At 40.3% G+C, this 23,610-nt stretch overlaps 1 protein-coding gene and 1 non-coding gene across 2 annotated transcripts; both read right to left on the bottom strand.

Moving 5' to 3' along the window:
• Nucleotides 1–982: 982 nt before the first annotated feature.
• Pank3 (pantothenate kinase 3) lies at nucleotides 983–22,773 on the bottom strand. Its single transcript, NM_145962.2, has 7 exons — nucleotides 22,321–22,773; nucleotides 15,830–16,182; nucleotides 14,448–14,701; nucleotides 13,516–13,692; nucleotides 10,561–10,684; nucleotides 8,695–8,820; nucleotides 983–6,860 (listed from the first exon to the last, which is right to left on the bottom strand). The coding sequence occupies exons 1-7, from the start codon at nucleotides 22,346–22,348 to the stop codon at nucleotides 6,810–6,812; spliced, it is 1,113 nt and encodes a 370-aa protein (NP_666074.1). The 5' UTR covers nucleotides 22,349–22,773; the 3' UTR covers nucleotides 983–6,809.
• Mir103-1 (microRNA 103-1) lies at nucleotides 9,787–9,872 on the bottom strand. The gene has a single exon (NR_029754.1). It is a non-coding gene; the product is annotated as a microRNA 103-1 (primary transcript).
• Nucleotides 22,774–23,610: the final 837 nt, after the last annotated feature.

The following is a 23,610-nucleotide window of genomic DNA, read 5'->3' as shown; positions in this document are numbered from 1 at the left end:
CATTGCCCTCAGTTGAGGTATCAATAAACAGCTTGCCTCCACAATTTTCACAGCAACCACAGAACATCAACTTTCCTTCTCAGATGCACTGTTGATTTTGAACAAAGCAATTATACTATAGTATACAGTAAACTTGCTCTTTAGTAATGCAGGTAGCCTTTGTACGTGGTGAGCTGAATTAACCCTCAAACACAGCATTTAAACATCCTACCACCCTCTCCCGGTCAAGGTCTCACCTTCCTCCTACCTCCCTGCTCACTGGATTCTAACAGAGAGGTTCTGCTTTATACTATAGTGCAATCATTCCCGGAGTAAAGAAAATGATATCAATTTCAACTTTTCCTTTTCTTCTCAAACAGGCTTTGCGTACTACACATAAGATGAATAGGAGATAGCTCAGTGTTAGGAGCGCTCGCTCACAGCTTGCTGAGGGCCAGGACACAACACTCACAAAGCAGCTCCAATCATCCCTAACTCCAGTTTCGGAGGATCCAATAGGCAGGCACATGGTACCCATTCGCATATGTAGGTCAAACATGCATATACACAAAATAAGAAGAAAATCTTTAAAGAAAAAAAAAAAAAAGATTGGGTTTAGAGTACATTTTCTCAAATTGTGCCACCAAAGTATCATAGATATCCTGACATCTCAGGACCACCCTGTCAGATGTACACCCACAGCACAGAAAAATGGTCTCATTTTAAGAAAAATAAAAGGCTTTCATATCTGTGTGTCTACACAAGCAGAATAGATATGTAAGGGCACGTTATAGTCAGTTCATTAAACATAGTTCATTTATTGAGCACTTTATCAGTGCCAGGTGTTGAAGACACAGAAGCGAACAGAGCTTTGCAGCGAGCGTCCTCGCTCTCATGGAGTTTAATATGTCCTATCAGCTAATGGCAAAGAGAATCAAACCTGATGCTGAATCCGAGTGGAAATGCGGCTGCTCCGCTCTGGATGAAACAAGCAGGAGACACATGTAGTAAAGAGATAATTTATTTGGAAAGTAGGGTATAAAAAGCATGATTCTAACACGTATTTAGAATATTAACAAATTAAAAAAGTTAGAAACTACAGAAAAGGTAGACACCCAAACCCAGCTTACAGCTACATAGTACAAACAAATAGAACCCAAAAGTCTTTCATGCAAATAAGCATTAAGGGAATGTTTACAGAGCAGGGCACAACAAATATCTTTTAAATTTACATTAAGAAACTGTACATAAATGGAAAAATAAATTAGATCATTTACAAGAAGTGTTTTATAGGTTACAATAGGCTATAACTTAGTTTTGTTATGCATAAAGTTTATAGTACATCATACATTTTTACATAAGATTTAATATTAGAAGAATCTAAACATAAACAAAGCTTAAACCTGACAGGAATGATGCAACCAACAGAGAGTAAGGCAGCTTGCACTGAGCGACGTGTGTGAGGAAAGGAAGCCCTAAGCTGGAACAGCAACACCTAGGAATGATTTCTTCAGGACTCAAGAATTAACAAGCATACCTTTCATTTCAGTTTAAATGCCTGGAGTTCACTTAACTCCAACACAGTGGGTGAAAGAGACAAAAGTGTTTGAACCTCACTCACTGCAGGGTCCAGCGATTACAGGCAGAAATGGGACACTACAGCATGAGCGTTAGATTTCATAAAATTATTTTTCTTCTAAATGCTGGAAACTCTAAGGGTTTATTCAGAAAAAAAACTGGCCAATTTTCAAATGGCTTAGAAGCAGGGTTAATTAAGTATTGAATGAGCCACTGTGATATCCTGATGACACCCAGTCACAATGACAGTTTTGAAGCATACAACCAAAACAATTGAGATCTCAAAACTATTTTACATCACTTATGGTAATGTTATGTAAAAATGAAAATGCTTTCTGTGGAAGTTACATTCTTTACCAGGTCTTTTAAACATAAAATTAACAGCAGCTGCAGTAAGCCTTTGTTCGGAAGACAAACTAGTTTGTGAGTTCAGTCAGATCCCCAAGCTGCAGATTTCAGCATCAGCCCACGCTGACTTCAGAAAGACACTGGGTCAGACCCAGGTCTGCTCCAGTCAGCTCACAAAGAGATCTTAAGGTCTTCTGTGCCTTATTAGGTAGGACTGTAATCCATCCAACCTATGTGCAGGGGATTCCATTTTCATTTTCATTTTGTAAATGGTGCTGGAACCGTGTGTCAGACAAATACAATCCTTTCAGAAGAGCTTTAAAGTGTTCACCCTCTCCTGTGACCACACAATGATTAGAAAAACAGGTCAAAGAGAGGGGCTACTAAAATTCCAAATATAGCTAATACTTCAACATCTCTGAATTTTCATCTTGTACAAATGAAGAATAACAATCCCTATATGATTTTGAGGTTACACACGTAGCTATTACAGGCAGTAATGACAATAACTTTTTTTCCTGGTTTTGTAAGTACTTATCCACATGTACTAATAATGAATTACTAAAACACTATGAAGCACTAAAAATGAGCTCTAGCACATGATAGGTCTGCAATGTGTAAGTCATCTTGAGCCCTGCCAGGAATGGAGCAACTGTTTGCTCTGGCTCCTGGCAACGGTGTCATTCTCACGGTGGCCACCGAAGTCCTGGTCAACAACTAAAGAGAGACGTGAAGAAGCTAGGCCAATGACCAGAACACTGTAAAACACTGTTCAAAGCAGAACGTCACATGTACTGAATATGTACGACAGCACAGTGTGTCCAATGGGAGAATATTTTAATTTTGCAAGTAGAATAAAAGGCAGCAAAAACTTGGGGACACTTTTTCATGTTGCTGTATTGAACTGGCTATCTTAATACTTTAAAGGGGAAAAAAAGAGATTATATCACTGTATTACTGACAGTGTGAGACAATTCCTGTTATAGGTTGTAAAACAAAATTTTTGTGATGCAGGCCGGATGTGCTGGCACATGCTTTTGTTGCTAGCACTTGGAAAGCAGAGACAAGAGGATCTCTGGGTTTGAGGCACCTGGTCTACATAACAAAGTTATAGGACAGCCAGAACTACACAGAGACCCTGTCTCAAAAAGCAAAAATCAAACAAGAGATTATCTGGTGACACACATGAAGCTAGCTGGCCAGCATTGCTGTCACAATGAAGTGCACTCTAACATAGGAGCTTGGGTGGGAAAAGACAACATAGACGTTTAGAGGCAATCACCTTAGTTATCAGAGTATTTTAAAAACGTTTTGCTGTTATTTTGTTTACACACACCACAAAACTGAAGTTGAATGCAAAGTAATATACACTCATTTTAATTATGCTTTATAAATTCTTTGCATAACCTAGAATTTCTGAATTATATTCAAAAATGCAAAACACTAACAAAGATAAAGTGCTCAACAAAAGAAGATATGATAAACTAAATAAGAAAGAACTTTGTTTCTAACAAAGTAGTTATATAAAGGATATTTAGAAACTATAGCCAGATGAACTTCCCTCCCTCGAGAATGTCACCCACAAAACAGCTTTATTTTTAGGAGTGGATGCCTAACACACAGCAATCACCTGCACTCAAGGGTGCCATCCATTTAGAGCCTTGGAAGAGTCCAGTATTTGCAAATAATGAGAATCCCTTGAGGGGCTGGCTTTCAATTATCATGCATATTACTAGCCTTGCCTTGGCAAAGACTTTAACCACAGGAGAAATCCACTCCTCCTCCACCTCCTCAGAGGAGCCGAGGAAGGCAATGCCTGTGTGTGTATACAGATGACTGGAGAAGTCTAGTTAAAAGGCAACCTTTTGGGGGAGAGGTGGTGTTTTAGATTTGTGTGCATGTACTACCACCAAAACCATGGCTGACAATGCTCTTAGCATTTGAAAGTTATCAGAATTTTTAGAAAGACTCTTTGTATGTATAAAAAATAACAATGAGATAAAAAGTGTCTCTTGGTACTCTTTCAAAATTGACTGCACAAAACTCAGAAACTTTAGAAACTAAGTCCCTGGAATTAATTTTGCTTCCATAAAGGAAATACATTAGTTTGGAAATTGCTAACTATTAGGATGTGTTACAAGCATTTTATCAGTATCAGTTATTAGAAAAATCCCATATACTACACAAGAGATGACATGATGACAATATATAGTATTTTTGAAATAGTAACAGCTTATCTATGTAAAATAAACTGCCCCAACAAATGGTCTTGTCTTTACTTAAAAAAGAAGTTATCGTTTTTTTTCCCCATCTCATTCTTTTAAAAGCCCATATTCACAAAGTTTTCAAGGACATGTAATAGTGCTCTCTTGTAAGTACTCCCAACAAACCTTTAATCTTGGCAGACAGAGGCAGAGACAGGGACAGGGGCAGAGGCAGAGGCAGATAGATTTGAGTTTGGGGTTTGCTTGGTCTACATAGCCAGTTCCCAGCCAACCGGCTCTATCTAGTTGAGGCTGTCTCAAACAAAAACAAAACAAAACAAAGAAGCTTTAGAAAAAACACTACTAATATATGTGGCTGTGAAATCTGAAAGGTGGTCAGTCTAAAACTGAAATGTGTCATTAAGAATAAAATATACATTAACTGAAAACTAAATAAAAAACAAAAGGGCAAACACATCTCCCAATTAATTTTTTGTGCCAATTTCACACTGAAATAACATATTAGATATACTGGTAAATTTTTTAAAAAGGTACTAAAATGACCTTCACCTATTTCTTGTTAGCTTTTAATGCATTTACTAGAAAATATAAAATTATTCATAGTTTACATTTTATCTATTAAATGGCACTGTTTAAGAACACAGATCTTTAATTAGGTTGATTGATATTAGAAGCAAACCTCTATTTGTGATAGCATGCATACAGGGAATTTCTCAAGAGCAATATAGGTTAGATTAGAATCTTGGCAGCCTTTATCAGTTATGATTCTGTGTTCTCATTAATTCAGTAATGACAGATTACACTTGAGAAAAGGTAAATGTATGAACGAGTTAGTTCACTTTACATGGCCCTTAGTAGTTAATTTCAGTTACAGGCAAAATGTTAGTTCTATATAAACCAAAGCAAAGTGGTCAAATTAATGTGAGCACTTTTTAATCTTTGAAGATAGCCCTAAATCTATAGCTGCTGATGTATAGAATTTCCACACTAGATAATCTACAGTTTCTATCATTGAGTTATTTTCTTATCTGCACACTCAAGTCAACCTTTAAAACAAAGTAAGCAGTAGCATGGCAACCCGAACAAGCCAGGCTGTCAGACGCAAACACTGAGTGACATCACTGTAGACTTAAAATGTGCACTGGGCAAACACTATCGTCATATGCTTCCATAAACTACACAGAAATCTGTGTTGTTTTTTGTTTTTGTTTTTTTTTTACCACCCCAGAAACAGGGTTTCCCTGTGTAGCCCTGGCTGTTCTGGAACTTACTCTGTAGACCAGGCTGCCCTTGAACTCAGATTCGCCTGCCTCTGCCTGCCAAGTGCAGAGATTAAAAGCATAGGCCACCACACCTGGCTCCAGAGACCTGTCTTTATCAAGAACCTCTTGACAGTCTGCTGGAAACTTTGAACACTGGGGTCTCAGAAACTACACTGAAATACTCTTTAATGTAAACAATCTAACCTCTTTAAGGTTATTTCCAGAAATATCAGAAATTAATATAGGTCCATTTCCCATACAGATTCAACTTACCAAATTAATGGCATCCAAAATGTTACATTTTAACATTATAAAAAACAGGAATTCAAACCCACGAATAAATTCCAAGCAGAAAGACAAATTCTTGGTCTGTGATGCTTTTATGACCAAAAACCATAAACATTGATCCATCTGTAATTTAGTAATGCTGCCCAGAGCCACCTAACTTTAAAACATTCTTTTTGATAGCATCTAATTCTGTCCATTACTACTGCTTATGGAAGGTACACATCAGCTTCCCGAGTTCAGATCTAATGATAAGAAATGCACATTTGGGCCTGAGATACACATGGTAGAGAAAGAGCATAGAATGTCACTCACTCTAACCATATTCCATTTGAACAGTCTAAGGACTTAATTAGATAGACTCCAAAGTATGTGATTATGCCCTCAATTTTACAAACAGTAAACATTTTAACACATATACTGATTAATGCATGAGATAAAGAAAGTGTAGCGCCACCAAATATGCGCAAAAACTTCAGGGATTCAATAGAAAAATTCAGGTTCATGTTTAAAGACAGTATTTCAACTCATCATCTGAGAGAAAATTATACTTATGGGCAGAGGTCATATAGACATGCTTTTCTGAGGATATGTTATAAAACTATCACAGTTAATACTTAATATTGTCTTAACATTTCTAAGTCACAGAAAATGATCTTTGATTGCCAGTACAATAAATTATGAGAGTATGTTGCTTCCTGCTCACTAGTAACTAAACACACATAACAGACTCAAACAAGTATTTAGAACAAACAAACAAACATTTAGAATCAATTATTTTGCATAAACAAACATTTCTGAGATTTTAAGATTTGTGTCTGAGCACACAGTACTACAATGTTGGCTGCATCAAATAAATAGAAAATCATTGAGAAAAGTTCAACAATCAAGAGGCTGTATTGCATTTAAGATGGAACGCTGGCTATCATACATACAAGAGGACATCAATCAGTGAGGGATACTTCCCATTATAGGTCTTTCCATGCGGCAAAGCTCACCATTCTGACATTTAAAATGAACACAAGTAGAATTAGGCTTTTATCCTTTGGTTCCCAGTGACAGACAATGACTGCGGTTTCTGGATCAGCTCTTCCTGAATGGCAGGCGTTCCTTAGTAAAGATGGCCCATGTTTTAGCTGAAATTCGGCAGTCCAAGAAGCGCACCAACAGCTCCAAAGTATCCCTGCACGATTTTTAAACAGTTTAAGGCAATGTAGTTTTTAAATTAATTTGTAAGAGCACATTTATATAGCCTTCTTCTTCACATTAATATATGAAAGGGTACATCCCATAAAAACAACAGCTAAAATTCTAGCACTCAGAGGAAGGTGGATTTCTGTGAGTCAAAAGGCCAGTACCTTGTTCCTAATTCAGAATAATGTAAGCATTTGAATTCATCATAGAAGACTGATTAGAGGCAGGAGGATTTCTGAGTTCGAGGCCAGCCTGGTCTACAAAGTGAGTTCCAGGACAGCCAAGGCTAAAGAGAAACCCTGTCTTGAAAAACAAACAAACAAACAAACAAACAAAAAAAAGAGGGGGGGGGGCTAGAGAGATAGCTTAGCTGTTAAGAGCACTGACTGCTCTTCCAGAGGTCATGAGTTCAAAACCCAGCAACCACAAGGTAGCTCACAACCATCCATAATGAGAAACATAAAAAAAAAAAAAAAAACCTGGAGCAAGCGGAGGCCAGAGTGAGCAGGGCTGGAGCGAGAGGGAGAGAGGAAGGGGAAAGGCATTGTCTGTTCTCCCAGATGCCTGGCTGGGGTTCAGTTCCCAGCACCCAGCCACCCAGCTGTCAACCGTCTGTAACTCCAGTTCCAGCTGCCCTCTCTTGGGCTTCTAGGGTACTGCATACATATGCGGCAGACATCTGTACAGGCAAGCACTCATGCAAATGAAAAAAAAAAAAAAGACTGATTAACTGCACAGATTAGAATTTAACTGGATATTGTGAATAGCAAAAACCATAGGAGGTGGGCTGTTTGGGTTTTTGTTTTGTGTTGTTTGCCATGGGGTCTTGCCATGGAACCCTGGCACTTCTATGGATCAGCCTGGCCAGGGAGCTAGCAAACATCTTGCCCGCCCTGCCTCCTTGAGCTTTAGGATGATACAAGTGCAGCCATTAAGCTTAACAGGAGGAAAACCAATCGCACAGATTTCAAGGGTTCACAATAGGGTTATTTCGGGGGGTGGGGGGATTAAAAAGAATCTTCTATCTGAGAAACAAGAAACTTCCTATTGTTCACTCGGTTAGAAGAGCAATGAAATTCTCATCTGTGAGCTGTCTATGTGGTAGCTAACTGCCTGCCAAACTGAAACAAAAAGAATCAATTTACTTAAGTCAATAATTTGTGGCACACACCCGTAATTTCATCATTTATGGGGGCCTGAAATTCAGTCTGAACCGGCTGTGTAGTGTGACCTTTCAAAACACATGACTTATGACCCTGGCCTAGGAAAATAGCTCAATCTGTAAACATAAGGAACTAGGTTTGATTCCTAAAACAAATGGGTTAAAAAAAAAAAAAAAAGCCAAGTGTGGTGGCACATCTCTGTATGCCCAGATCTGGGTGAGGCAGATCTCTGGGGTTTGTAGACCAGCCAGTAGAGCCTCACTAGTACATTCTATGCCAGCGAGAGACTCTGTCTCAAAGATTGTGGAGAGTGTTTTCGATGACACCTGAAGTTATCTTCTGGTCTCCACTTACGTACACATAAAAATAATTTAATTTTTACATATATAAATACAAGATACATAGAAATATAGAGCCAGGCAGTGGTGGCGCACACCTTTGATCCCAGCACTTGGGAGGCAGAGGCAGGCGGATTTCTGTGTTTCGAGGACAGCCTGGTTTACAGAATTAGTTCCAGGACAGCCAGGGCTACAGAGAAACTGTGTCTCGAAAAAAACAAAAAACAAAACACAAACCAAACAAACAAACAAACAAAAAGAAATATAGAACAATTTCATATAAAACACACTGTTAAATAACCCACAAAAAGTGTTTACATACCTCATGTTCTAAAAACAATGCTTTCAGTTGACCCTTTGACCAGTAATCCAAAGCATATGCCAACAGTTTCATCGAGAGAGTATTGACACGTAAAAAGTTCCCAACGAAGACAACTCGATTTATTTTCTGGAAAAAAAGAAAGAAAAGAAAAGTGGCTTTTAAGGGTATTAAAATATTTATGTAAGAATGTGGGTGTCAATCTACTACTAATTTCTGCATGGAGTTCTGCAATTCTGATTACTCAGGAATTAGATAATTTACCGAGACTCCTGTACAACAGCAGGAGTGAACTCTGATGTCGAATAGGGACACTGACTGGACTTTAGTGTTGATGTCACGTCACTGCACATTCCTGGACTACAACCAAATATACCAAGAGCCAGAGTGTAAGTCAGGGAGGCTGTGCCCCCGTGTGGAAGGCGTGGCAACTGCCTGTTCTTTCCTTTCTAGTTTTACTACAAGCTTTGCATTAACCTACTTATGTCATAAACATGCACCTGGCCCCTACACAAAGTTGGACAGTAGAAATGACTGGGGGAAAGGAGCATGAAAGGTGAGTAACATGAAAAAGTTAAGAAAGAGGAGGAAGATGTGAGGCCAGTGGACCAGAAAGCATAAACCAACTAAAACAGTTGGGGATCAGGAGAGATGACCCAGTGGCTAGGAGCAGGAGCTGATGGTCCAGAGGACCAGGGTTCTATTCCTAGCACCACCTTGGCTGTCACAATTATCTGTAACTCTAATACCAGCAAATCCAGTGCCCTTTTCTGCCTTCCACAGGCACTGCATATATGGTGTACAGATAAACATGCAAGAAAAATAACCATATACATAAAATAAAAAATTGTTTAACCCGGAGAGCTGACTCAGTCTTTGAATTCACAACTGAGAGCAAACCCCAGAATGCTCCTGTCTCCCCATCCATGCCTATTGGGGTAACAGGTGCAAAGCCACATCTGGCTTCTGACACGGGTGCTAGGGACTCAAATTCAGGTCCTCATGCCTGCACAGCAGCCACTGAGCCATTTCCCCAGCTCTCCATATTGTTCTTAAGGCAAGCAGCACATATCACTCAAACCGCATGAAGAACAAGTCTCAATGCCTTCATAGCCCTGTACAATGCTGCTTGATCCATATGCAACAAGGCAGCACTGTAAAGAAGCCGAGGGCAGTAAGAAAACTTCCAAGCATCTTACTAATTGAGTACTCCATTAATTATAAACAAGAGTCCACAGTGTCCTTTTCAACAGTTACCTCAAAATGTTTTTACCTCATTTAGATTTAGACTGTACATTCATTCGGAAGACATTTTGTCTTATGTCTAGCCCCGGGTTGGTTGGTTTTGTTTTGCAGGGTTGGAGACTGAACACCAAGAACACTGCCTTTTTCTATTTCTCCCTTTTCTTTCCTTCTTCCTATTGGTTGTTTTGAAGCAAAGGCTGTATAGCCCTGGGTGGCCTGAACTCTTTGTAGGCCAGGTTGCCCTTAAACTCAAAGAGATCTGTCTGCCTGCTTCCTGAGTGCTGTTATTTGTCATGGAAGAAAATGTACCAGAGTAACTGGTAAGCTGCTTGGGAATGTATGAAATGGATCTCAATCTAAGAGCTCACTGGAAAATAAAGGCGCTCTGTCAGTGCACAGGAATCACCTTTTGAAATTATTTATTATCTTAAATTTTTAAAAAAACAAAAGACAGGGTCTGTCTATGTAACCCTTAATGGCCTGGAACTCCCTATGTATGTAGACCAGGTTAGCCTTAAAACTCACAGAACTCCCTCCTGAGTGCTAGGATTAAAGGCATTGATTAAAGTACTGGGTCCAGCTTTTTGTTTTTGCACAATTAAAAAAGATTCTTGGATGTCTTACCTCATTAACAGCACACATTCGTGCCACAGAACCAATGTTATTGGTGATAGTAACTAAAGTAGCTCTTGCCAGATCCTCTTTACTAACAGTTTCTCGTTTCTCCTTATAAATCATATTACCAAAACTGCAAAGAGAGAGACAGGGAGAAACAAGTCAAATCTACTGGTAATAAATAACAATTCACCTTAACTTATACAACTATAATAGCTCTATAAAGTTAGGCCAAAGAGCATGAGCACATAGGGCGGCTTAAAACAAGTCTGTAAGGAATAAACAGCATTTTTAAAAGAAAAGTTAAACCTGTGTTTAAAAAACGCACTTCTTTGTTACTAGTATGCAAAGATTTATTTTATCTACATTTTAAGACCTTATAACACACAAAAAAGTATGAAAATTATTTTAGAAAGCCAAAAAAGTACAGTGATTGATTTAAAAGTTTGCTTTTAAAGTCAAAATATTGTTAAAGATGTCATCTCTAATATCAACCACTCAAGCATCTACAACATACCAAGCATTATGCTACAGACACAAAGGTCCCTCAAGCAGTATACTGTCTAGGGTAGCATTGTCTAATAGAAATACATGCTACATAATATATTATCTATTAACTATATTCTTAAAAGGTAAAAATAAAGGCGAAATGAACTAGAATTGCTCATTTGAGTGTAGCCATTTGGCCATGTGGCACACATTAACTTCATTCCAAGTGCTTGTTGCACACATCTTGTTAAGAGGCCATCCTATGGACAATGCAGGCCACAGAGAACAACAGAGACTAACTGTAACAAGACAAAACAAAAATCAGAGAGCCAGAAAGAAAAGATTATATTTTTGTGGTAAGAAGAAAAAGGTGAAAAGGAAGGTTTTCCACAGTAAAAAGAAGTTTAACTAGTTTTTAGAAAGGAATATTTTAGACAGAAGCAACAGAGGCTAATAATGTCACACAAAAATAATGAAACATGTATGAGATCAAACATGACATCAAATGTAAAGAGCAAAGGATCTCAGAATAGAGGGCTGAGCAGGCAGAGTCCTCAGCACAAGAGGGCACTGGGTATCCCAACAAGCAACAGCCAATCACAACTTCATGGAGATCATATACAAACAAAATATTTAGGAGCACGGGGAGGGGTTCATGGAGCTCCACCCTTCCCTGAGGATCCAAGAGTTGACAGGGAAGGAGAATGACACACATTTTCTTCAGTGGCAAAGCCAACGCACCAATGAGCAACACCAACTAACTCATTAGGTTGTGAAACAAAGCAAAACGAAACACCCAACAAAGCAGCAAGTGAGAAGAGAAGCAACACAGTGGGAGGGGATAGGAGAGGACAGTGCAGATGAATGAGAGAAAAAGAAACTATATTCACAAATGAAATGCCACAACGAAACCTATTAATATATATAAAATATGCCAACATAAACTTTTGTTTAGGAACAAATTTAAATTAACAAATTTATAGACCACTTTTTAAACGGCTGAAAGGCACATAAGTTCTATAATAGAAATAACAAAAACAAAAATCACTTTTCCCAAATATTTATTAATTCCCTCTCTGTGTGTAAGCACACACATTCAGAGCTCAGAAGACAACCTACAGGAGGGGTCAGTTCTCTCCTTCCCCATGTAGGTTCTGGGAATCAACCTGTGTTGATCTGTAATGGGATCTGATGTCCTCTTCTGGTGTGTCTGAGGACAGCTACAGTATACTCATATAAATAAATTAATAAATCTAAAAAAAATAATTTTTTTAAAAAAAGTAATAATGTGTCAGAAAAAAATATACATGTTAAATTCCTTTATATGTTTGGAATATGGAAGACTTACTTACTATGAATCAATATCCAGAAGCCATAAAGGAAAAGACTGATAAATTCAACTGTATAACAAGCCAACAACAAACCGATCAGCATCACTAAAAGCAACGTGTAAGGTTCTCAGCAAATTAAAACCACACTAAGCTGCTGCTGCTTTAGCAGATCAGCAAAACCCCAGCACCCGTGCACTGCATGGAAATGCTTGAGCAGCACTTGGAGGGCATGCTTAACAACACTGTAAAACACACTTGTACTAAGCCTCCAACAGGACTACAGCCAGGACAAAGACAGACTAGAGCTGCAGCATGGAAAGACTTCTTTCTAGAATCTGTGACTATCTCAGAGTCACATATGTCATGTAGGGACACAAGATTTTGGATAAGCAGATTATAGGATACAATTTGTATTTGTACAGGCGATGGATGCTCTGGAATACAAGAAATTTCTGTTTTCCTGTTTTTGTCTTTTTAAAAGAGGTCACACTGTGTGGGCCTGACAGGCTGGAAACTCCTTTTGCAGATTTTGTTAACCTCAAAAACCAGAGCTGACTGAGCACGTGCCTTTAATCTCAGCACTCAGAGGCAGAGGCAGGCAGATCTCTGAGTTTGAGGCCAACCTGGTATGAAAAGCATATTCCAGGACAGCCAGGTTTGTTACACAGAGAAAACCCTGTTGTTTTCAAAACAAAACAACAACAAAAGATCACAGAGCTCCACCGGCCTCTGCTTCATGAATGAGATTAAAGTTGTGTGATACTATGCCCAGTTGAGAAGTTTCTTTTTGTTCTACAGTGCAGGGAATCAACCCTGGCCTTGCTCCTCCACTGAGAAATATCACTTAGCACAAGGCAGTTTTTTACAGGGTGCAAACAGGATAAAACTTCTTAATGAATTTTTCTGTTTGCTGATTGTGCCATAACTAGCTCTGTATATCAGGCTGATCTCAAACTCAAGAGATCAGCCTGCCTCTAGCTCCCAAGCGCTGGGATTAATGGTGAGTACCACCACGGCCCAGCTTGAATATTTTACTTTTAAACTTCAATGTTCAAAACTTGAACTCTAATCAGTCATCCTTAAACCCCATGGCATAATATTTTCCAGAAACTAAACAGACAACTTGAGTAACAATATAACTTACCTAGATGCCACCGCCCAACCTGGCAGACCAAATCTTTCATAATCTCCTCCATAAATATCTCGGACCAACCTATCAGCTTGGGTGCTGTCACCTTTGGATGCCATTTCCAGAGCCTCTTCAAAACTTTCACAGCCAGTCAACAAACTGCATAAACCAAGAAAGGTGCCCCCTCCAAGGCTAAAAAGGAAAATAAGGTGTACTTGTTAAGTTGCATTTACATGTTATATTCTTTCACTTATTGAATAAACAGAGGGAAAACATGGTAAATGCTAAACACCAATGTGATAAAAAATAAGACTACTTAGTAGAACCAAACCCGTCATATAAAAAGCTAAATCTGCTGGGAGAAAAATCCTAGCTGGCATCTAATAACTCAAACTGTATAACGGCTAAAAATATACTCCTGTGTATGCACTGAAAGAAATACTAATAGTAGACCGATGAGACCGTGTGCTACAACATCAGCTGAGACAAGATCTTGAGTTCTGGGTCAGCCTGTGCAACACTGTCTGTGTGCTAAAAATACCACACAAAAAAGGGAAATCTGTGATTAAAGTCCCAATAAATGACTTAGTGAAAGGTTTATTTAGTTGTCTGATTAGACTAAAATCAATTCCATTGTGATATATGGCTGAGCTGCCATGAAACTCAACTTGGGTTTTCTGCAAGATTAGCAAGAACTCCTAACTACTGAGTCATCTCTCCAGTCCCCTATATATTTTTCTGTTTTACAAATGTGTTTTTTTTCTGGTACAACTGTATAGCAATATATAGCAAAAACAGCTGGGATTCAGTAAAGTATTCTTGCTGGGCAACAGTTTAAGAGCCTCTTTTGTTCTCCCAGCACCAAAACAAACAAACAAAAAATGTACTCCACAACTTTCATGCATAAAACATGTTGAATGATATAATCAAACCAAAAAGATAACTACCTTGTCCCAGTCACTCTTTTATAGTTGTCTTTGGAATGGACTGCTAAAATACTGACTCCTGAGCCAATATTCACTACCAGCAGTGGGTAAGGATCATCCAGGTTAAAAGGCATCTTTTGGCATCGCTCGGGTTCTGAGGCATTAGCAAAATAATAGCATTCTGCTTGTCCATTGAAACTGACGGAATCTATGTACAGCAAGCCCTTTACAAGGCAGTCAAGTTCATCCAGTTTGTGCAGGTGGAGGTTTCCAATCTGAAAGAAAAAAGCAAAAATCAGAATTAAAAAAAAAAAATCAAATATATTTGGTTTAATTATACTATATAGTTTTCAGAGATTTTATAAAACCTCAGTGTTATTTTTATTTAAGGCGCTACAGGTTTCATTTTATTTAGGGTCAAAATCTCTAGGATTGGTTTCACGCACTTGGCTGGTTCTCACCGCCTTGCGTCATTTATATTCCCATGGATGAAGAGGAGGCAGGTATCAAAGTAACATTTTAGGACAGATGGCTCAGCAGTTAATTCTAACTACTAATGCACACAAACACAAGTCACACTCATACAGTTTCAATGTATATATTAATCGGCTAGAATGGCATTCCAAAATACTGAATTACATTTGATAAAACTCCAAATACAGAAACACAATATCCGTTCAGTAGCTCTCCTGTCACACGCATTACAACCTCAAGGACAAGAGGTGAATACTAATGTAACTTATTTCAGGAAATAAGAGTCAATATGAAAACAAAAATCAAAACCAAACACAAAATGCCCGGGGGGGGGGGGGTGCGCTGAGGTGGCACATGCCTTTCATTCCACCACTTAGGAGGCAGAGGCAGGCAGGTCTGAGTTCCCCGCCTACAGAGCTACTTTCAGGACAGCCAAGGCTACACAAACAAACCATTTTGAAAAAACAAAAATATCAAAATAAAAAGACAGTAACAGTAAGAGTGCCAGATTCACAGGGGTCTCCCAGCACAGCTCTGTACCACAGCTCTAACCGCATGCACCACATTCCATCAACACACTGAAAGCCAAGCAGTGTAGACAGCCCATCAGTTCAACTCGGGAAAGGACCATTCTAATCACTGGTTCTCAACCTGTGGGTCACAATGCTCTCCAGGGTCAAACAACCTCTTCACAGAGGTTGCCCAAGAGCATTGGAAAATACAGATGTTTACATTATGACTCATAACAGTAGCACAATTACAGTTATGAAGTAGCAACAGAAGTAATTTTTTGGTTGGAGTCACCACAACATGGGTTGCAGCATTAGGAAGGTTAAGAACCATTGGCTTAGACAGAAGCCCAGCCTTGTATTTAAAATTGAATATTCACGTTAATATTAATTTTTGGTTTTCAAGTAATAGACACCTACTGTGCGAAAATCTTTCTCAAACTTGTAAGCACCACCTCCTGTAGCACTCAGCACCGTTTGTAAGGTTGAGAAATTTTTATCTCTCCCCATTTGGATAAAAGTAGGCAGGTCCTGGGTTGGAAATCTGATAAAGTGCAAGTTTCCTCTTCGTCCAAAAAGTGTTAAATCCTTCAGCTCAAGATGTACATCCCGAATGCCAGTAGATCCATATGCTACATTAGAAGTCAAGTATTTCCGAATACTCTTTAAGCTCTCAACTTCCTCTTGTTCTTCCTCTGCTGTGATGTCAATAGGTTCAAAGTATGAGAGCTTTACTAGCGTTCCTCCAATGTCCATGCCAAACCATGGGAAAGCTGGAAATTAAAAGAAAAAAGGAAGAAAAAAAATATATAGTAGGAAAACAAACTAGAATGAGTGCTTAATTAGCCACAAACTTCATTTCCTCTGAATCATGCGCTTAGTTAACACTTACGTTGATGTAAGTCTTACCTTCTGCATGCAACTCACCCTTTCTTTCAGTTTTATCTGTATATTTTCCTAAAAACTTAAATGATTACCAAAACACTGGGTTTAATTCTTTATCCAACAGGTGCCCCTATTCAATCATTACATTCTTATCATGTGACTCAGCTGGCAGCTATCCTGAAACTCATTGACCCTGAAGACCAGGCTAGCCTCAACTACCACCACTGCCCCACTGACAAGAATTTAAACTAACTGAATATCACTAGGATTTGATTCCTTTTTTTTTTTAAGGGAACTAGGAGAAAGATTCCATCTGAGAAAATAGTCAAGCACAAAAGATCTTGCGTGCTAGAATAAGAAACTTAGTCTTGAATCTATAGATAATTTCAAGCATAAGAAAGTGTAGTTTGGCTGAATACCAGAAGGGTTTCTCAACTAGGAAAATATGGGACAAATAGACAAAATTACAAATTAGGCATTTATAAATTAAAGGCACCTAGCAAACAGAAAAATCAAAACAATTTAAGCATTATTTGAAAATTACAGATTTCTGGGCCCTCGCTCCAGTGCTAGACTGTATTACCTGAAGAGTTAGATTTGGGAGGCTGGAGAGATGGCTCAGCAAATAATAGGTAGTGTTTGCTGCTCTTCCAGATATCTTGATTTAATAGCTTAGCACCCACACCAGGTGGCTCACAAGTTCCAAGAACTCCAGCTCAAGGGGATCCGAGTCGTCCCCCCCCCCACGCCCATGGGCACCAAGCACAGATATTGTGCATGCAGGCACTCATATGCAGCTCCGTTAGGTAAAAAGAATGTGGTATGATTAAGTGCTACTTTCAGTTCATAAAATCTAGAATTTTTTCAGAAATTCATTCATGATTAATGAATGGCTTAAAAGGAGGGAGGTTTCGTTTGTAATATTACAGGTCATTTCCTTGCCCCATCCCCAGTAATGTTTCTAATGCAATACTGACAGAAGACTTTTATATCCAGTGTTTAAACAAATCCTCTTTTGCATTTCAGGCTTAAAAATGTTTTGTCCCCGGTTTATTTGTTTGTTTTTTGAGGGTGATCTCATGTTGTAGCTCAGACTGACCTGGAATTATAGGTTTATTTATAAATTATGCATTTATGCTCCCAGTTGGCTTTGACTTTAAACTTGCAGCAATCCTGATTTAACAGTATTGGTATTATGGGTGTGAGCCACAAGACCTGGCTATCCTACTTTAAAAATGGGAGCAGATGACACTCAGTAAGGGAACTTGAATTTCCCTCTGAATTGCTTTAAATTTTTAAAATACCATGTTATTAATGACATATTTTGGTGATACTTGATAAAATAACTTTTTCTTCTGTTAACCTAACCAAAAGAAGTTCTATTTAAGTGATTCTTGATTCTAGATTTCATAATTTGGAAGAACAGAAATCATTTTACCAAAATCCAGCCAATAATAAGTATTTGCATCTTCTCTCTCCAGTCTCATTTGGTTTTGATCAGTAAGAAAGCCCAGGACCTTGGTGTATGCTAGGCAAACACTCTGCCTCTGAGCTGTACCCCCAGCCCTTTATATACTTTCTCAGGCTCATGTCAAACACAGGTGTAAAAATACACATATGAATGTCACTGAGAGTACAAACTGCAAGTTCAAAGTTTATTAATTTTCCATCCAGAATCCTCTATTCACAGATTTACAAATATCAAAGTACTGACACTCTTGAAGGCAAACTTCAAGTTAGCACTTAATATTTCTTAATCTTAAAACCATAAATTAAATTTCAGTGGAAGCTTGATTAAGCAATATTTGAAATTTATTGGGTATACTAGAGAGTAAGTCACCAACTTTTCTAAAGCTGTGACTGAGTATTCATGGTTTTTTATTCTAAGTTATGAACAGCCAATTCCAAAATGCATATTCTGTCTACCTGCAATGTGAGCTATGAAGTAGTAAGGTGTGGAAGGTAATCAAAAATCTCTTTGTAGCAAATGGTTGACATATGCTTGGTCCCTCCTCTGGTGTAACACCAGTCTTATTTAGTCAAAGCAGGAAGAACAAGAAACCATTATTACTGATTAAATCTTTTAGAGAAAAAAATTAGTTTTAACTACCGTTAAAATAGGAAAACCAGGGCTTTTGAGACAGCTCAGCAGTTACATCCACATCCACACATAATTTATAACACCTTTTTTTTTTTTGAGACAGGGTTTCTCTGTGTAGCTCTGGCTGTCCTGGCACTCACTCTGTAGACCAGGCTGGCCTTGAACTCAGAAATCCGCCTGCCTCTGCCTCCCAAGTGCTGGGATTAAAGGCATGCGCTACCACGCCCGGCTTTAAAACAACTTTTTTTTGTTTGTTTGTTTTTTGAGACAGGGTTTTTCTGTGTATCCTGGCTGTCCTGGAACTCTCTGTAGACCAGGCTGGCCTTGAACTCAGAAATCCGCCTGCCTCTGCCTTCCAAATGCTGGGATTAAAGGCGTGCGCCACCACGCCCGGCTTAACTTTTAAACAACTTTTTTTTTTTTTTTTTTAATCTTCTATAGCCTTTTAAAAGTTCCTTGGGCAAGTTGCTTGTTCCAAAGGACCAAATATGTCATAACTAAAAAAGGCAACTTTTACACATTTAAACACACACACAGAGGCAAGAGCAGCCTGGTCTACACACATAGCCAGGTTCAATGACAGCCAGAGCTATGTAATAGCATTGCTAAACAAAGCTGCATGTTTCTTTCCACATATGAAAGCTTTCATTTGTTCACAATGATTTTCTTTTTAAAATCAGGAGAAAATTGACTGAAAGGAATTTACTCTGCCAATAGCTCAAATTAAAAGAGGGAGGTGGGAGATCTACCCCATTCCGTTGATTTGGTTTATGCAGATGTGCAGCAGGGCATGCCTGTCACAGCTTGAATGTGGAGATCAAGAGGACAAGGTCTAAGAGTCAGTTCTTTCTCCACTATGTAGGTCCCAAGGACTGTATTCTTGGTGATGAAGCTATTAAGCTGTCTTGCAGCCCAACACCTAACTTTTGCAGAGATCTTTTCAACTCAGCAGTGTTCTGGGATTCATTTCCTCAATCCAGGAAATAACCAGTACTCAGGGGCTGGAGAGAGAACTCAGCTGTTAAGAGCAGGTTTTGATTTTCTAGAGGACCCGAGTTCAGATTCCCAGCACCCACTTCAGGTGGCTCCCAAAGCCTTAACAACCCAGCTCAAGAGCTGCTCTGACAGCTTGACCCCACAGATGCACTCACCTACACATATCCACATAAACTAAACATAAATATTTTTAAAACCACATTCAAAGGGCTTGAGGAAGGCAACAAGAGCACAGAAGACAAACTCAATCATGAGCCACTTTTATCATGTAGCAAATGGTCTAAATCACCAGCTTCTGACTTTTCTAGCAACTTAAGATGGGTAATACACTGGTAAACCCCAATGTTTGGAATTCATGAATAAAAGAATTTCACCCTCCTCACTGACCACTACAAATAAAGGACTGGGTTTTCTGAGATGGACAAAATAGCACATCTTCATACCTTCAGTATTAGATGCCCTGGGAAGGATTTGAGGATTTTTGTTTTAAGTAAATTTCTCATTTCTAATGGGAGTTACATTGGCAACTGTTACCTCCTAATATACTTTACTATCTACTAGAAGTAACAGTTTTTAACATTAATAAGTCACTATATCAAATTACATAGAAGCACAGGATACATAAATTTTCAAGTATCTTACTACTTGGTTGGCACTGACTCCAAACCCATATCACATTAAATATATTCATCACCCTTTATCATCATCACCTCATTAATCCAGTTACACAGCATACATATAGGCAGAACCTAAAAACCTAAAGTTTAAGAAACACGTGGGGGCTGGAGAGATGGCTCAGCGGTTAAAAGCACTTCCAGAGGTCCTGAGTTCAATTCCCAGCAATCACATGGTGGCTCACAACCATCTGTAATGAGATCTGACACCCTCTTCTGGTGTGCATGAAGATAGAGACTGTGTACTCCTATACACTAAATAAATTAATAAAAAAAGAAAGAAATATGTGGGCCAATTGTGGTGGCACACATCTTTAAACCAAGCACTTGGGAGGCAAAGGGATGCAGGGGGTGGGGGGGAAATCATGTAGGAAAAGGTGAGATGGGCCTTGAGCAACATACAACGTGGACATGTATAAATTTCTTAAAAACTCAGAGAGGCCAAGTTCCTCAAGGGAGAGAAGGGCCTGATTCGCTTACTTCTTTCCTGGAGATGAATTAACACATAATTCAACTTAGATGATAAAAGTGATTGTTTTTTTTTTTGTTTTTTTTTTTTTTGTTTTTTTTTTTGGAGAGAGAACTTTTTATGTAGCCCTAGCTGTCCTGAAACTAGTTCTGTTGACCAGACTGGTCTTGAACTCAAGAGATCTGCCTGCCTCTCATGGGATTAAAGGCACAAGTCACCAAGTCCCATCAACCAAATGTAAATTCTACAACAAGCAGAGAAAGTTCACTGAAGGAAGGTACTGGAGTTGGGATCACAAATGTGAGCCACCATGCTAGCCTAAGGTGCATTAATTTATCCCAGAAAATGTAAACGTGGTCACTGTTTCAGACTTCCTTTTTTTGTTTTTGTTTTTCTGAGACAAGATCTCACCACATAACTCCAACTGGCCTCAGAATTTGGGGAGATTACTCGTCTCTGCTTCCTGAATGTTGGGGTAAAAGCTGTGTACCACCACACCCTGGTTCAGATTTGAAGTAAAAAGTTAGTGTGGTGGCACACGCCTTTAATCCCTGCATTAGACAGGCAGAGGCAGGCAGGTTTCTGAGTTAGAGGCTAGCCTGGTCTACAAAGTGAGTTCCAGGACAGCCAAAGCTGCAGAGAAATCTTGTCTACAAACAAACAAAACGAAACGAAACGAAAGCATCATTAATGCTTTCTATAAGCAGATAATCTAAAAACAAACAAACACTGTCTCTTAAGGACCATGCCCTGTAGGTGGAAGGGAAGCAGCACTGCACTTTGAGCCAGTACAAGGAGGGGACTAAAAGTCACTGAAGCAAAGTTCTCTTTCCTCATCTTTAAGCACTGAGAACTCTCACGTTTTAAGTAAATGTTTCTGGACTGCGTTGGAAGCTGAGTCTGTGAGGTTTATGGGAACAGGCAGGGAAGATGTTCATGCCCCCTTTACAGCTGACCTCTAGGCGCAGTTGTAGATGGCATAAAACACTAAAATCTGTAAAACCTCTATGACAGGAACACAGATCCCCACATGCCCAGTTAGTAGAGAATGAAAGAACAACATTCACAAAGACTGAGCCAATAAACAAGCCAACCGCAGGAATAAGAGGCATTTAAAAGACAGCTTGTGAACCTTGATGTGTCTCTCATAACAGGGTTAGAACCTTTGCATGTATATGCATGTACAACTACAGAAAAAAGCTCGAGGTATTTATCACCATATTAATGTGTTCGAAATAGCTGAAATACGATGTTTAACCTTGGTGTTTATCTGCTCCCTAAAACACAAAACCAGCTGATTTTCTAAACTGCCCAAGCCATTAATTTATCTACAGGCAGAGTACATGCACAAGCGTTGAACAGCTCCAAATGCAAGGCTGACAACTCCCAGGAACCCACCTGGACTTCAAGGACACGCGCAGGAAACCCAGAAACTGGGGAAAATGGGAGGGAGGTGGTGTACCAACCCCTATCTGACAGCCATGACTACCTCTTTTCAAGAGGGGCCTGGTAGCTGTGCTCCCATTTTGGTAAAACCCGAGTCAAGATTCTCCCGTGCACCTCCCAGATCTGCAGGAGCAAGAGAGCAGCGGGCAGGGGGACCGCAGGAGCCTGGCCCTCATGCATGGGGGTGGGGAAGCCCGCCGCCTGCAACCTGGGGCTGCAGCGATCCCTCCCTTCCCTCCCTGGCTGGCGTCCGAGAACAGTCGCGAGCTTAAAGCGGGCCGCTCCGCCAGAGGCTCCAAGGCCCGTCTTCCCAACCCACGGGTCCCCGGTCCCATCTTACAGGGTTTTTTGGCATCCTTGATCTTCATGGCGTCGGCCTAAGGCGCGAGGGGTAGCCTCGGGTGCAGAGCTCAGCGAGGAGAGGTGAATACTCCGGAGCTGGCTGGGCCGCGCGGCGAGGCCCGGCCGGTTCCTCCCCTCAGGCCGGGTGGGGCGGGCCTAGGGCGGGGCGGCGGCGCCTGAGGCCACAGGCGGCCCACGGGGCGGCCCAGCAACCCCGCAAGGGGCGGCCGGGACCGAGCGAGCCGGGGAAGGCCGCGGGCCTCGCCGCTCCGTGGCCCCCCGCAGCCGCTCCGAACAAAAGGCCCCGGTCCCCCGAGCCGCCGCCGCCGCCGCCGCCGCACTGAGAAATAGCCCGCCCAGGCCCAGCGCCCACGTGACTCAGGCCTCCTCGCCTCGCTCTCCGCGGGGCTGCTAGGAGTTGTAGTTCTCCGTAGAGTGAGGCTCCACTCTCCTGCGGCAGATGCTCAGGCGGACTACAAAGCCCAGGATGCCTCTCGACCCCTATTTCTAGCCCCCCTCCGCTTCCGGAGATCGCCTCAGAGTGGTCCCAGCGGGGAAGAGGCGGAGCCTTAGTCACGCCAGCAAGGAGGCCGCCAATGGTAGCAAGCCGTGGGCGGTCCTGGCAATTCCCGGGCTCTGGTCTCGTAGCGGCTGAAAGAAGAGAGGGGTTGTGAACTCTGAGGGCGCTGTGGCTGTCACGCAGTCGCAGATTTTCCTCTTGATGGTTTTTCCCTGTGATGGCTGTGTCAAAATTCAGGGGTCCAGACCACTGAATACGTTTGATGAGATAAGTCATCCGCTAAAGGAACACCTTGAATATTGGGGTTGGAAGGTCACTAAAGATGGTAACATTTGCTACATAATTATTATTTAATGTAATGTAGTCTAGCAGCCTTTTGAGTCACATGCGAGTTTTATTTACTGTGAAGATACGGCAGGAACGAGGCAGTCGAAACACTTGAAAGTTGTAGTATGGTCGTGGTGCAACGCCTTTAATCCCTGAACTCTGTGGAGGCAGAGGCAGGCAGATCTCTGGAAATTCGAGGCCAGCCTGGTCTACAGAGCGAGTTCCAGGACACCCAGAGCTACAGAGAAACCCTGTCTCATAAAACAAAACGTTTGAAAGCACATGCCTTTCAGGTTCCTCACAGGATCTCTCTAGTCTAGCTCCTCATTATAAAGAGGAAAGTGACTTTCAGAGAAAAGAATTAGATGCACCAGTTCTCAGAATAAACCCAGGATACCCTTTTCTCTACGCCTCTTGTGATTTGAGATCATCCATCGGAAA

The sequence above is a fragment of the Mus musculus genome, chromosome 11, assembly GCF_000001635.26.
Source record: "Mus musculus strain C57BL/6J chromosome 11, GRCm38.p6 C57BL/6J".
NCBI lineage: Eukaryota > Metazoa > Chordata > Mammalia > Rodentia > Muridae > Mus > Mus musculus.
Note: the sequence above shows the minus strand (reverse complement) of the source record. Positions and strands in the feature narration are given on the sequence as shown.

Coding starts and splice junctions, on each gene's coding strand:
- Pank3 (NM_145962.2), bottom strand. CDS start 22,348: ATGAAGATCAAGGATGCCAAAAAACCCT. Junction 14,702..15,829: donor TTGAGAAAGATTTTCGCACA/GTAGGTGTCTAT, acceptor TTTTTCTTTCAG/ATTGGAAACCTCCACCTGCA. Junction 13,693..14,447: donor AAAAGAGTGACTGGGACAAG/GTAGTTATCTTT, acceptor TTTCCTTTTTAG/CCTTGGAGGGGGCACCTTTC.